Source organism: Camelus dromedarius, chromosome 33 (genome assembly GCF_036321535.1).
Source record: "Camelus dromedarius isolate mCamDro1 chromosome 33, mCamDro1.pat, whole genome shotgun sequence".
Lineage (NCBI taxonomy): Eukaryota > Metazoa > Chordata > Mammalia > Artiodactyla > Camelidae > Camelus > Camelus dromedarius.
Window position 1 is genome coordinate 4347262 of NC_087468.1, and position 16032 is coordinate 4363293.

General features: G+C 37.5%; 1 protein-coding gene across 10 annotated transcripts in view; it reads right to left on the minus strand.

Moving 5' to 3' along the window:
* Positions 1–16032, minus strand: part of LOC135318481 (ankyrin repeat domain-containing protein 26-like) — a 71604-nt gene that overhangs the window by 38086 nt on the left and 17486 nt on the right. For all 10 annotated transcript variants that reach the window (XM_064481734.1, XM_064481739.1, XM_064481742.1 and 7 more), the window contains 10 exons: positions 13398–13504; positions 11955–12092; positions 10419–10501; positions 8201–8353; positions 7538–7589; positions 7090–7159; positions 4352–4412; positions 4077–4264; positions 2679–2808; positions 2213–2274 (listed from right to left, as the gene is read on the minus strand). In XM_064481734.1, coding sequence (XP_064337804.1) covers positions 2213–2274; positions 2679–2808; positions 4077–4264; positions 4352–4412; positions 7090–7159; positions 7538–7589; positions 8201–8353; positions 10419–10501; positions 11955–12092; positions 13398–13504 — 1044 coding nt within the window. The remainder of the gene's footprint in view (positions 1–2212; positions 2275–2678; positions 2809–4076; positions 4265–4351; positions 4413–7089; positions 7160–7537; positions 7590–8200; positions 8354–10418; positions 10502–11954; positions 12093–13397; positions 13505–16032) is intronic.

Genomic DNA, 16032 nt, shown 5'->3' on the forward strand with positions numbered 1-16032 from the left:
ACTTACATGCAGATTTCAACAAAGAATTAACTTCAAAACACCTAATTCCATTTTGCATTCCTCGACAAAAGAAGAGGACGTTAGAAAAAAATATGTATTTTTATATGTGTAACTGAATTGCTTTGCAGTACACTTGAAGCTAACATTATAAACTGACTACACTTCAATAAAAAATACAATTAAAAATATAGATATTTAAATATTCTTTAATAAATGTGCTATAAATTTAAAATGTTTCTTAGTACACATATTGTGTTTAGTATTAAAATAACACACATGGCATGAAAAGAAGCCTTCGAGTCTGTCATGTTGAGTATTAACAGAACACTGTGGAAACTGCTACATTTCAGTAAACAAAGGCTTAGCAGAATCTATTATTTGATAAAACTTTTATTGACAGGGAAAATAGTTGAATAAAGTACCAAAGTAGAAAGAAAAACATTTGTTTAAATTAACAGCAGAAAAATTTTAAATGTAGCTATGCAGCTCTTCAAAAAAGTACCATAAGCTTTACTTTAACAAGGGAAGAATAAGAACACTGTTTAGCGACCACCCGCATGTGCCAGGCCCTTATGATGCACATTCTCTCTTCTCTACACACAGCAATAACAGTGATTCTAAGGACGGTTACCCACTCGCTGCTTCCTGGCCACTCCAAGATGCTGGAGCACCGTGATGAGCAGACGGGACCCGCTGTTCTGTCTGGAACATCCCTCCCCTGGACCTTTGTGTGACTGGCTCCTTCCTGTCCATCATCTGGCAGCTTTGGTCACACTCAGCTCTTTTCTGACTACCTAAATTCCACCCTTACTCCACCCCCGTCCTAACTACAAACTCCCCTACTGTTGCCTAACCTAACGCTCTCCACGTTCCTTATGTGAAGGACTTACTGTCCCTGATAAAGGGTTCCTGTTTATTTGTTCTTCTGTTCCTGCCACTACAGCCTAACCCCTCAACTGCTACATTCAGTGTCTAACTGCCTGGTGCATAGCTGGTGTTCAGGAACAGGAATTTATTTAAGGTCAAAACGTCTAAATTCCCCAGAGGGCTTCAAGTACCAAAGCACTATATACCTATCGGAGATGTCCGATAATAGTCTACCGACACTCAACATAGCCCAAATGAGAAATCCCCGCGCCCACTCTAACTTTCCCATTTTATTGTCCTTCAGATTTTAAAAAAGTGTCCTCAGCATTTCACTAGGTCCCTAGTGGCCACTGTGCTCATTCTCTTACATTTCTATAGCACCCTTTACAGTTGACAACGTGTTTTCACATTTGTTACCAGTTTTGTTCATGACACATAACCTGAGAGGTAGGTATCAGTACCATGTTTTTGAACGAGGTCACTGACATTCAAATAAGTCAGACAAGTTTTTCCAAGATGCCACAGTGGGTCAGAACCAGGATGCTACGTCTGCTGACTTCAAATACAGTGCTGTGCCACTAGGCAGGAGCTGCCGAGATCCAAGAGTTCAGGCTCTTCTTACCTCTTTCCATGGCTGTCACCTTGGAATAGGTCATCACTACCCTGCACTTAGCTTCCTTCAAGTCCGGTCGCCATAGAGGTACTCAGTGCACGCTATTTTCCCTACCCAAAATGCGCTGTCCTCAGTAAAACATCACTAAACCAAACTGCTGGTATTTTAACCCCACATATTTATTACTATTCCCCATGCTTTTGCTTCTCCTGAAATGTTCATTGCAGATCTACTTGACAATCCAAATATAATAGTACTTTCAAGTCACAGGCACTGGGCACTGTCTTTTCAAGGACAAAGTGGTTAAACAAACAAACAAAAACACCGTGTTTTTTTTTTTAGTACAACCTGTTTCTCTCTCAATCTCACTAGGAGTTTTACACATTCATTTATAACAAAGAAACAAACATCTGGTCACAGGCTGACCAAGAATTATTTTTAGTTTTTAGAAAAGGTAACTTCAAAACCCAAACCGATTCCCTGTGACTTCTAAGCCTTGGCTTTTGCACTACATACACCAGTTTCATTATGTGAGTCTGGAAAATTAACAGAAGTGCACTCTGCAGTGGTATGACATGTAGCACGGAATGACTTTACTAAGTGTGGGTTAAAATGAGGAAAAAATTTTGCTGGGAAAATGCAGAAGTGAGAAAGTGAAGTCAGAACATCCCTCCATTTATGTTTTAATATCACGCAATGCTTATATCTGAAAATAATAATAGAAGGCAGCACCTCAGAATCCAAGGGTGATTTGACATCTTCCTTTTCTTCTAATCCTAAAGCTGAAGTTGCGCCTACAAAATGCAGTCACGAATACATTAATGAGAACACATACCACTGGGAAGTTTAAATATATATATAAGTCTATCTTGATTCATGAATATGTCAATAAATTAAAGTGGCAGAAAAGAATTTCAGAAGGTTGAAGCATTTTCTGGAAGAAAACTTGGTCGTAGTTGGGGTATTTATGAAAGAAGACGGCAAAAGAAAAACACTTAAGAAATGGATATCATATTTGGATCTACACACTTTAGATTTTTAACACTAGCTTTTTTGTTTTTTTAATGGTGGCACTGGGAATTGAACCCAGGACCTCGTGCATGCTAGGCATGCGCTCTCCCATTGAGCTATACCCTCCCCCCTCCAACCACATTAGTTTTAAACAGAGAAGAAAATCCATAGATGCTCACTGACTTACCACCTCTGTCACTTTTGTGTACTCCATCAACAGAAATCAATTTGCTATGATCTGCTTGCTCCTTTACAACACTGTTGATAGTCCGAGTGCCGTTCTCTTTTCCCCCAGTTTTCGGCTTTGTTGTTTCTTCCTATAAAAACAAAACAAAATGTAACAAAAACCCAACTTCAGAAAACATCATATTCCTACACTTGGTCATTCAGTCAGGAAGACAACATATATTTACTGTATGCATCAGATCATAGGCATTACCCTGGGAGAAGCTGGCAATCTACATAAAAGACAGATTCTGCTCTATATTCTAGGGGAGGTAGAGACACATGAAAATGAATCAACACAGACAAGTATCATTCAACAGCTCTACACCTGCAGTGAACAGACACAGTAAGGGCACAAAGGAGAGAAGAGACTTGCTGCGTGTCAATAGCTCCGGGAACGCTGGGAAGACAAGACTGTGTCTTAAATGACAGACCCAGTGCAAAGAGCAGACGTGAAGGGGGTTCTAAAAAGGGCAGCCTGAGCCGAAGGTCGAGCATGAGAAGTCACATGGAAAACTAGAACTCAGTTACTGGGAACGGAATGGAGAGACAAAATTTGCTGGATTAAATATAAGACATCACTTCATCAATTTAAATGTGAGGATTTCTAAAAAAATAACTTCAAGTTAAAACTAACTTCCATTGGGAACTATATTCAATATCTCACAAACAACTACAATGGAAAAGAACGAAAAAGAATTAGATATATACATAGGTATGTATAACCAGATCACTTTACTGCACACCTGTAACTCATATAATACTGTACAACAACTACATTAGAATTAAAAAACAAACTTCTATAACCAAAAAGAAAAAAGGTGAGGATCAAATTTTCTTTCTGCTGTTCATAAAATCAGCTATATGTCCTTCAGAAGAGTCTGAGCACTTTTTTCCATGAGCTGACTTTTCCTTCTCTTAATTTGAATTTGAGATAATTTCTATCATAATTTGTACTATAGAGTTCCTGCTCTCACTTAACCCCACTATTTCTGCTGTTTTTTTTGTATAATCATCTCTCTCATTTTGACACTCATTTATCTTGTCCTTATTAGATGAATCTTTCCCCTTTGTACCCCTGCCCATCTTCATATTCATCCAGCCGTTCTTTCCTCCAGCCGTTCTTTCCAGTTGCTTTCTTATTCTTTCTTTTCTTAATGGAATATTTGAGAACTGTTTATTGCCACCAACCTTTACAAATCTCAGTCCTGCACGTGTACCTCTCTTGTTATCACACTGTTTTCTATTGTGATCTTGAGGACTTCCATTCCTGTGTAGGATCCTTTTCATCCCCATGAGAATCAGGGGGACGGTAAGTGAAAAAGCACAGGAAGGAAAAGTTAAAAACAAAACGACTTACCTCTGTAACACCAAGGACTGCTGAAGATCTGAGAGGTTCCGGTGCTGGGAAGGCAGGATGAGAAAAGCCTGAAACTTCACTTGATGGTTGGGAAAAGGTTCTAACCGCATCTTCATTTTCATTATTAGAATTATTGTCCTCAAAGAAGGTGCTAGTTCCTGGTTTCAAAACACCATCTTTTGCCTCTGCTGTAGTGAAAACAAGGTATGGTAGATGGAATTGTCAGTAATTTCTCATCAGTGAAAACACAAAAAGACAGTCTTCAAATAACTTACTGTTTATCATGGGTTCTTCCCAGGCCTGAATTAGCTTTGCGAATCTTGGATGCCGGACTTTCTAGAGAAGAAAATAGCAGCTTTAAGAACAACAAATACGAAATTGAAAAAAGTAACTAACATTCCCCATTCCTAGATGATCTAACACAAAGAGCGCTGGCTTTGGAGTCATTCAGATATGGATTCAAGTCCTGGGTCTGTCAGTTACCAACCTACATCTTCTCATGGGGTGAGGATGATGAGAGATGACCTCAGGGGTAACAAAATGTTACTTTCTTTACCCCTCATTGATTATTATACAAACACTATGGTATCCATTAGATGACTTTCTTGACCAAAATGATCTAGAACAAAAACTTATCCCTCATAGTTTACAGTCCTATTGAAAAAACTAACATTAAGAAATTTAAATTGTTATATTTTGAAATATGCTTGCATGATTTATATATGTGTGAATGATCTCTCATGGGGGAAATATGAGAGTTTACTTTTTAGCAGTATCTTATTTGGATGAGTTAGAACAACAAACAGTATAAGCTACTTTTATTCCATTCGCCAAAAAGCTAAAGACAAATGATTGTTCAAATTCAGTTACTTCTAAGAAAGAGGAATAAAAACAAAAGTAATTCTGAGGGGCAATGACTCATGAGTGAAAGCCACACACACAGTAAACAGAAAACTGTCACTAAATATGTTCACAGAGGCAGAGTGAGATGGACTGAAAGAACAGACACTGAAGAAGTGTTTTCTGCAAAGAAATATTAGGTTTGGGACAAACCATTAAAAAAAAAAAGTGGGGAGGAGGAAGAAAAGAAAAAATGAGACCTGACTAGTCAAGTACAAACTTAAGGCAAGAAAAAAAGGAAAATGTAAGTATAACAAGGCATGTGGAGAAATATATATATTTTAGCATCTATATATAATAGATCAGGGATGTATCAGTATTGTTAGGGATATACCATGAGTGAAAGCCTCTGTTTTACCTTTTTATTATATATATAAAAATATATGAATTATATATGCAAGTATATATATTCTTCAACAAATTTTATAAAAATATCAAAATACATGATATATGAAACATATATATAAAACAAAGGCCTTTGTTCATAGTATATCCCCAATAATGCTGACCTGTATTACTCTACAACTGTTTGTTTGTAAATACTACTGTAAGTGAGAGTTAAATTTTGTCACTCTCACTCAATTGAACATGGTCGTCTCTCACTACCTGAACGCTGCAAATTACTACTAGAGAGAGAGAAAAATAGATTTTAGAAAGTTCCTAACATATCAAATTTCCACCTAGACAAAGAACTGGTAATCAGGATTCTAAGGATAATATATAGCTTGAAAAGATATATTTAATGGAACATGAGAGGGGGCTAAAAGAAGGTTAAAAAGTTTTCATCTCAAATTCTAAGCTCACAGTTGGTGGATACTGAAAAACAGACTGTAACCTCTTCCTACTTATCACACACTTCTTATCTACTTCCTTGGCATTTATGACATACTTCCTCTCATAACAACTGAACTTTTACAGCCTAAATAAAGGGAATAGAAATTTAAGTCATATTTTTAGAATTTGAATAGATTTCACTATGACATAGTACGCATATTATATTACCTGTACCATCAAACAGATTTCATTATGATGGAGTGTGCATGTTACAGTACGTGCAGCATGATGCAGAATTCCATGTCTCTTCATGCATTCACATTCAAAAAATAATAAAATGCTTCTTACATTTAAGACCTCATTCTCGGTGCTCCAGGAAATGCACAATTATGTTCCCTAATCTCTAGCGGTGTATACTGATGCAGGGGCTATAAGATGAATATGTAAATAACTATACTACAAAATGTCTGAAACTTGAAATTTTAGAATGGGACACGAGAACTGGACATACTTTTTAAAACTGTAATACAAAAGAATTCTGAAATAGGTTTCATCATATGGTTGTTATTAAGAATCTACTTTTAAAGCTGGCTGTTATCTTAGGAAAAACATGTATTCTTCAGTTAGATGCAGAGTTTTGAATATACTTGTAATGGGATAATTTAGAAAACACAGAGGAATCTCTTTATAATACGGATTTTGAGAAACAGAATTTTAATTTCTAAATTTCTAGAATTTCAACTATTATTTTAGTCTTAATGCAGAACCAGAGATAGAAATAAAGTAAAAAAAAAAAACAAAAACAAAAAACAAAAAAAAACCCTCTTTCCTCACAACTCTCTGATACCAAAATAAAAAGTGTCCAAGGGGGAAAAAAAAAAAAAGATACATGCTATGTAAGTTTTGGAACTGAAAGGCCCCAGGAAGAGGCCATGATTATCACAGTACGTAGCTGTGTGCACTGAAGATGTCCCTGAGGCACGAGTATTATACAAGTGCTGTCAGTGTGGTTTGAAAGTCAAAGAATCCTTATCCTTGGCCAAGCTTCACACCTCCTCTGTTGTGGGAAACCTTTCCACAATACAATTTTCCTGTCACGATCTATTTTCTAGTCCATTTTGCTTCAGCCTCATCTTCAGTATTTATCAAAGTAAAAAAAAAAAAAAAAAAGAAAAGAAAAAATAAACCTGCCATATTTTCATAAAATGGTTTACTCTGACCAACTTTCTCATACAAATATAAAACAATGATAAGCAGAACACTGCTAAATTTTAAGAGTAAATACTACACAGAACTAAATTCAGAGCAGAAAAATTAATTTCACAAGAAAACACTTTACCTTGGGAGCAAGATCTAAGTTACCATCTGATGGAGGCCGTGAATCATCAATATCATGTTTGGGTGAAATACTTTGGAGAAAAATACACATCAAAAATGAGTGAGTTCATTTCTTTAAACAAACAAGTCACACAAGTCTATGCTGAGGGATGAGAAAGCAGATTTGGGAGCCAGGCTGCCTGATGGTTAAGTCACAGGTCAACTACTTGTTAACCATGGAATCATGGGTCAACTAGTCAACCTCCTTAAACTACAGTTGCCTAATTAACTAGAAGTAAGCTATAACAGCACAGCTACTCTGCAAAGCTGTTGTGGGGACTGTATGAGGTAACAAATGCTAAGTACATAATACGGTGTCTAACCCACAGTAGGACACTCAAGAAGCCTTGTTTCTTTTCTCTGTGTTCCCTTAGTCAACATGTAATTTTTAAAAATCCATAAAATCCTACCTGCTTACAGAGATGTCTTCAAACCTCGGTGCAACCTTAGTCACTGAAACCTCTATTAAAGAAGAAAGTAAAATAGTTTATACGGGCAATAGAAAAACACAGAATATTAAAAGTATAAGACCAACGTTTTTGTTAAAAAGCATTCCATTGGGACCACACCTGGAGACTACACACTTGAGTGAATACTGGTATACTCCTGGGTAGGTAATTAATGCATAAAAACCACTTCCCCTCCTTTATATTTATCAAAAAAAAGAGGGTGTTTATCCAAATTTGATATTTTAAAGTGAACTGCTGTTTTCAAGGACCAAAATCCCAACCAAACTTGATGAGACTCACAAAAGAATGATAATCATTAGTAGAATCAGTATCATAAACTGACAGTGTCAAGCTTACATAGCGTGGTGTTTCTGGACGACACCCACGGGACAAACCCACCCCACCATTTGGCTTTGTCAGCCTCGTGTTATCTGGGCACGGTCATCCCTATTCGCTCACATACGGTCTAGGGCTGCTTTCACACTGCAATGGCAGACATGAGTGGATGTGACAGACACCACATGGCCTAAAATATTGACTCTCTGGCCCTTTACAGAAAAAGCTTGTGCATCCCTGCTTTATGTCATAACAGGAAACCCTAAGACTCAAATCGAATCTTCTTACTCTTCTGCTCAACATTCTTCACTGAATCCATGCAGCTGCCATTGTTGGTTCCCAACTCGACAACCACTTCTTCTTTGTTGTCCTTGCTGGACAATTGCAACTTTTCTTGGATATTTTCTGCCCCAGGATGAGAAGAAGGTAAACTCTCCTTAGCTGCAGAAAGAGAAATGATTGTTTTACGGTCATCACAGTAACTGCATTTCCTTTCCCAGTGGCTGCTTTAGGAATGAGCATGTGATGTAGCCCAGCCAATAAGATGCTAGGGGAAGTCTACGGAAGCGTCTGTTTCCTTCCTAGTTACAGAAAACATGCAGAGAGAAGCAGCCCTCCTCGCCTGCGGATATTGTCATGTGAGAAGATGATGCTTGGAGCTGCTGCTAATCAGCAGACCAGGAAAGGCGACATCAAACACCAGCAGCCTCACAGCTGAAGGAGGGACAGCATCTGGGATCCTGATGACATCACCGAACCTTCTAAACAATCCTGACTCCTGTTGCTGTAGCCACTGTTACTTAGGGCTCCTATTATTATTTGCAGCTAAAAGCATTCTGACAAATTTCCCAAGGTCTACAGCAGACCTCCTCCTTTCTATACTACTAGAAAGGCTTTCAGAAGCCTGCCTGAGCTAGGTAGTCACCTCGTTCCCAACCATTCCTACAGCATCCTTTCTGCACCAACAAAATGAAACTCATAGATCCTGCAAAGTTCACTGGCACATCTTAGCCTTTGCACCGCTGTCCTTTCTGCCAAATGTAATCTTCAAAGATGTTCCACCCACCAAACACTGCCCTTCTGCCTCCTTCCCTGGCAAACTTCTACTCGCTCTGCATGGCTTACCTGACATCCTACACACTTTTAAAAAACTTCTTTCCTCACCATGGACTTGAAGTATTTGGCACATGTTAAATACCAATAAAAAATACATAAAGACAGTTACAAAGTCCTCGTGGGCTCTGGGACACAGTAAGCACAGAATAAAGTAAAGCCAATCATAAAAATGGTGATGACAGTAACAAGCTCCCGGAGGCCAGGAACTGTGCTTTTGACCTGTTTGCATTCTGTAATGTCAGAGTGGTGCTTACTACCTAAAACACACTTGATAGTCATCTGTTAAGTGGATGAATTAACAGATAAGAATGTTTTCTTTGAAAGTCCTGTTAAAAAAAACAGACATTAACCAGGGGCAACTCTGTTGTGTTATGAGCACCTTGAAGACCAAATCTCTGTCTTTTCCATCTTTGTATTTCCTACAACAGAAGTTCTTTGCTTGATCAAGGTCTACCAAGTTAAAGGTGCCCTCATACAGTTCAGACTGAACAGCACGCGAGGGGTCACACCTAGGCAACACAGTCGTCTTTTTTTTTTTTTATGTGAAGCACTTCTGTGCTTTTATTACAATTTGTTGAGTCCTGAGTTGTGCTATTTGAATACTTATTATGACAATCCTTCAACTAATGGCAATAGAAAATCTTGTTCTAACAAAATATAGTTTCATGACAAGTATCCCCAAAAAAGAAGAAAACATCTGACTCTCATGAAGGCAGCATATCTCATTGTTTGCACTTCTGAGGAATGAAACTGGTGAGAGAGCCCTTGTTCGTGTAATGATGTGAAAAGTAACCAGTGCTTCTCAACAAGGCACTGCTTTCCTGACTTCTGCCCTATCACTAGGTACCTTTAAAAAACAATCTCTTATTAGTATGCTGCACACTGGCCCAGCTGTGCAGTTCTAATTGTTGGCCATTTGTTTACAGCACCAGGAAGGTATTGCCGAGCTCCCAGTTTTAAAGACAATCACTTTTTAGTGAGACTAATCACTATGCAATAACTAGCATTCATTTACCCAATGTAATCCATTTGCTGTAAAAATTAAAGATCCAGTTCTGTAACAAGGCCAACTTGTTATAATGTTACAGGAAATGTACAACAAAGTAAAAAACCTATTTTTCTTACTTACACAAAGATATAATACGGGATTTCAGGGGCCATGATTAAACAAATGAATTTCTTTTAAGACAATATTGTCTCAGATTTTAAATTACCTACAATTAACTTCTTAAATACTTCTGAATACTAGACCATTAAGAAAAAACTAATTAAAAAAATGAAAACATACATGAAATTTACACACTGGCTTTCATCACTGCCCTTTCATTATCAAAATTTCCTCAATCTTACTTCCGTATCTACGGTGGGCCCAACAACAGTAACTTATTACCAGAACTCTGTCCTAGGTCGCTATTTTGAGGGGAAGTATTCGGTATCTTTCCGGCTCTGTAGTCGACAATCAGTTGGTAAAGGCTATGTATAAAGTGATAAATAAATATTAGTACTTGAATGCTAATATGAAAAACAATTACCAAATATATTAAGTTCTTAGATTATTTCAGACAATATCAGAGGTAATATCAAAACTTCAATTGTCCCATATATTTCAAATTTGTACAATCTACACTTTTAAATTTAGGATGTATACTTAAAAAGGAAAAAAAGTAAGGTGAAGTAGTCATGAACTGAGGGCAGTACAGCTCAGTAAAAGTTAACTAGAGCGACCCTGACATACGGAAAGTATCTCGAACTCAGAAGTCCCAGCTCTATAACCAACAGCTATTTGTTCCTGGACAAGGTGCTTCTCTTCAGCTCAAAGTCTCCCTTTATAAAACTGGGATCTTACTGTCAGGCAGTTAGTTATTAATACTCGTAAGAGTATTAGATTTAATATAAGATTTAATGAGATAATGTATCCCCCAGATGCTCAGAGAAACAGTGGAAGAATGGAATAATTTGTTCTTGAACTTTAATGCTGGAACTATTTGAGAATCCCAAATAAAACCCAATGTGTGTTTTTTTCATAGGTGTAACATCTAAATGTGGCAGTTTTCAGAAAATGTTACAAATTACGGTGACTAGCTGTTCTTCGTGGTTTATAATTCACGGCACCTCAGCTACTATATAACTTGTAGTTAAACTTATTTATAAATATATGACCTCATACAAGCATATGTATGAGAACTAAACAAGCTGTCACTCTTAAGTTTACGTGTCCATCGCCACGAAGACCGCGGAAACTGGATCAGCACAGGCATCCCGGGAGCAGAGGTCAATCATGACCCGACTGCAGGACCAGTTTCTTTTTCCTTTTCTTCTTTTAAAAATTTTATTAAAGGTCTTTAGAGAGCAACATCCAGACCCCAGACCCAGCTGCCGAAGAGATCCTGTTAAAACCAGTTTTAGTACCAATGCTGCAGCAACAGAATCAAGGGAAACAAGAGAACGATTAGAATGCCCTCGCCCTGCCCCAATGCCTTGTGGGAGAGGACTGTCACTGTGATCTTAGGCAATCCCTTAGGTTCTTGGAAAATTCAACAGCAAGATTACAGAAGAAAGTTCCCACAGGAAAATACAGGATTTTCTGCTCTACTAAACATTTTAAGACCCAAACAACTAGTTAGAAAAATCAGATATGTGACATTATTTGTACCCCATGCATTGGGGTTACACTGGAATGAAATGGAGAACAGCAGGACCCTAAGGATAAACACCTTACAAACCCTGAGATAAAGAACCCTGTGCCCACTGCTCCATCTCACTAGTCTGGCCTTTTGCTGGTTTCCAGCTGATGATGTGGAGGGTCTCACTGCCATCCCCAAAGTGCCTGCTCCCAACTAGGAACTCTCACCTGTCACGTAACAAGTAACAGTTAGGTCATTTTCAACAGTTTCGAGAGAACTGGCACTTTAATGTAAACACTTACTGTTCAAAACCATTACAATAAGCATATTCTTCAGCAGTCCGTCCGTGTGAATCTAGCGAATCGGCATTAACACGTTTCTCAAGAAGCAGCTTGACTATGTCCGGTGAGTCATGATACACAGCAAGTGTGAGTGCTGATCTAAAATAAAAGAGACAACTTCACCCTTAGGAACTTAGTTAGCTTAACTTAAACAGTTAATTTGATCTATTTTACCAAGTTAATATCCTGCCCACCCCTGGAGAACTGACCATTTACATGCTTGAGTGCTCATCTTTGCAAACTACCTCCAAGGCTAAAACAGAGGGACAAAAAAGAAGCCTCCTGTCCTACTTGGGTAGCACATAGTAGAAGTTGCTAATTTAAAGTCCTCTGATGGAGAAGGATGCTGAGGTCACTTATCTGAAGTAGGTAAAGATTTAAATAAAGGATTCCCCATTTCTTCCCTCGTCTGAAATACAATACTTTAAAATCAGCTAGAGGTCAGGTAAGGAGAAGCTGTTTGCAGGCTGAAAACAGTAATATGAATAAAAAAGGCAATAAAAATAGTCACGGCTGCAGTTAATCACGCTGAGAAGCATGTGCCCGGCACTAACCTGAACAGTCTACGCATGGACTTTCTTAGGCACAACCCTCCTTGAAGGATGTACTACGACCCTCCTTTACGTGACAGGAAACATACTGGTTGGTGATAAGTCATGTCCCCCAGGTAACACACCTGGCCAGCCGGAGAGCTGGGAATTCAACCTCGTCTGACTCTAAAGCCCAGCTCTTTCCTCTTTATCATCCACCTAAGACTTGTCTTCTTTAAAGGGAATGTTTATTCAATAATTAAAGCTATTTTTCTTCCTTCTACCATTATCAATTAAAAATAAAAACATCAAACTGTACTAGAAATGAAAAAGGATAAAAACTGACGAGCCCACAGTATCTGGTCATAGTTACTCTCTTAGTGATACTCACTCAGTGATAACCTAATAACATCAGTATCCTTCAAAGAAAGTAATTTAAAGCAGAGTCATCCAAAAAGCAAAACAAACTCCTCTTTGTTTAATATGCATCTTTTCAGAAAAAAATATATACCAAGAAGAGGTTAAAACAAATTATAAAAGAATGAAGAACTTCAACAGTCTCATAAAGTAAATAAAAACTAGAGTCCATACTAATAAAACTGAAATGAAACCCCTGAACTATTTTAAGACCGTATGACCAAAAAAATCAGGTTGCAAATTACATCAGTCACTATCATAAAGGAAGATGAATCCTGCTGCATACGGTTCTTTGTGACACCAGGCAGAATAATTGCTTTTCTACCTAACTGATGATGTGTTGATTCTAACTTAATCCTCTTCTTATTAGGTTAATCTTTCTGATTGGCTGTTACTATTCTAGAACAACATTAAGATTAAACAAAAAGAGAGAGAGAGAGAGAACAAACTATTGTACCTTTGCAGCTTGTCAACTGCATGTACATTTGCCCCGTTCTCCATCAAAAATTTGACCATTTCTTCTTTGTTCTTCCTGACGGCGAGTAAAAATGGTGTCATGTTATACTGTAAAATAGTAAAAACAGTTGACAATGTACAAAATTACATATAAATTTCAAAACTGAATTTAAAAACTTCACTCTTTCAACTTAAACATACAGTATAAAGTAAATAAAAAGTAGCCCCTTCCTCCTCGCCGCTCTGTGCTCCTTCTCTTTAAAAGGTTCCTCCTTGACCTCATCCAAAGTTTCCCTGTGAAGTCACTCTCTGAAACCCACTTCAGACATTTGCTGGTTCCAAGAACCTTCGCTTCTATTGCAGCGTGTGTCAGGCATTCTCTAGTTACCTTACTGCTCAACTACTACTCCCGACACTCTAAACACTGCTCCAGAGAGAGAACCATTTAGCTGCCGAATCAACTACATTTCTAAGGAGCCACGCTGAGGAGAAAGATACCATACTGTCTGCAACATGCATAACCTATCCAATTACAACTACGACTGATCTCATAAAGCTTGCAGACATTCCAATGGGAATATGACTACTTGCATGTAAAGAAAAAGTTTTTCTTAAACCAACTTATAAATTCTAATTTGAAAAATTCCATCCCACTCTTAGGGATTATTATAAAATATGAAGTAGACTATAAATTAATATAGACTATCTTTAAAATCTTGAAATATTTATCAAAATATACAACAGGAATTGTAAATTCAAATGCTTACAGAGGCAACATAGGTGGCCCGAGTAAGTGAAGGTCACAAGTGAGGACAGCAAACTGGAGAACACACGCCCCACCGAGAAGGGGCCACCTCTGCAGAGCAGACCACACAGGCCTGGGCTCAAGGGGGACCAGATTTGATTCTTTAGGAGAAGTTCTGAAGTGTAGATTTCTGCACAAGTCTCCTAAATTTTAAATGTTGACTCAATGTGTGGAGACAAACTGAACATATCCAGGGCCATGTTTAGTCTATAGCCCACTTGTGTTTTTATGTTTGCTGTGTTTCCAAATAGTTGGGTATAAATCAACTATTTGTATGTAAAACCTTGCCTTTCTTTATAATCATACGTCTTACACACAAAAACACTGGGCCCCAACGTAATAAAAATTGTGATTAAGACTCATAATACCCACTTCAAGAATGTTTCCAATGCCTACTAAAGCTACAATCTACCTGTATCTAATTCTCCCCGATTGTTAATCAAATGGATAATTAGTTCATGAGATGGCTGAAACTAAATTATTAGAACAATTCCAATTTGTTACTAATGTCATGGGTCTTGATGTTTAAAACTGCCATCTTGCATGGTATACTTATATATAATGCAATATAACTCAGCCATAAAAAAGAATGAAATAATGCCATTTGCAGCAACATGGAAGGACCTAGAGATTATCATACTGAGTGAGGTAAGTCAGAAAGTGAAAGAGAAATCCCATAGGATATCACTTAACGTGTGGATTCTAAAAATGCGATACAAATGAACTTATTTACAAAACAGAAATAGACTCACAGACATAGAAAACAAACTGATGGTTACCAAAGGGGAAAGGGGGTGGAAGAGGAATAAATTAGCAGTTTTGGACTAGCAGATACAAATTACTACATATAAAATAGATGAACAACAAAGTCCTACTGTATATACTACAGGGAACTATACTCAATATCCTGTAATAAACCATAATGGAAAAGAATATGTGTGTGTGTGTGTGTATATCTGACTAAGAATGTATATATAACTGAATAATATATATAACTGAGTAACTATATATATAACTGAATGAGAATATACATAACTGAGTAAGAATATATATATAACTGAACAACAATATATATATAACTAAGAATGTATATATAACTGAATAAGGATATATATAACTGAATAAGAATATATATATAACTGAATCACTTTGCTGTACACCAGAAACTATCACAACACTGTAAATCAATTAGACTTTAATTTAAAAAAAAAACTGTCATCTTGATTATGCTAGAGCTCAGTGAATCTAACAGATATATTGCAAGAGTCCGTTACACAGCTTTAACCAAAAGAAGGCTCATGATTTCTTATTGCAATCAGAAAAACCCTGTTGACCTAATGACCTGGATGGGAACAAAAGGTGCAAAATCTTTATAAAGGGTCCGACTCTACTTATTGAATCACTCACCACAAGCAAGTTTCTAAGACTGAGTGCCACTGAATGATCAGTGGTTAGAAAGGAAAAGGAGCTATTCTTCCAGGCAATAGATACTGCCAGTAATATTGCCAATAAACTCCTCAGTCACAGAGGAAGAGACGGGTAAAAGTCAGGCTAACATGGCTGGAAAGCAGAGCACTGAAAGCAGTAGCATCTATCAAACCCCCGCTCTTCCAGAGATGTCTTATTTTTGAGATCTGTGAATTTACATGCATTACACGAATCCATTCAATAGTCCTTAACCAAGGGTTGTATCAGAATCTCAGGGAAGTATTTCTAAATACCTGCGTCTAGACCTGAGTACATTTATTCAATCAAAATCTTCAGGGGAGAGCCAGGAGAAAAAGCAGGAGGACCAGCTGCGCCATCACTTGATCCCCACCTACAGCCACAG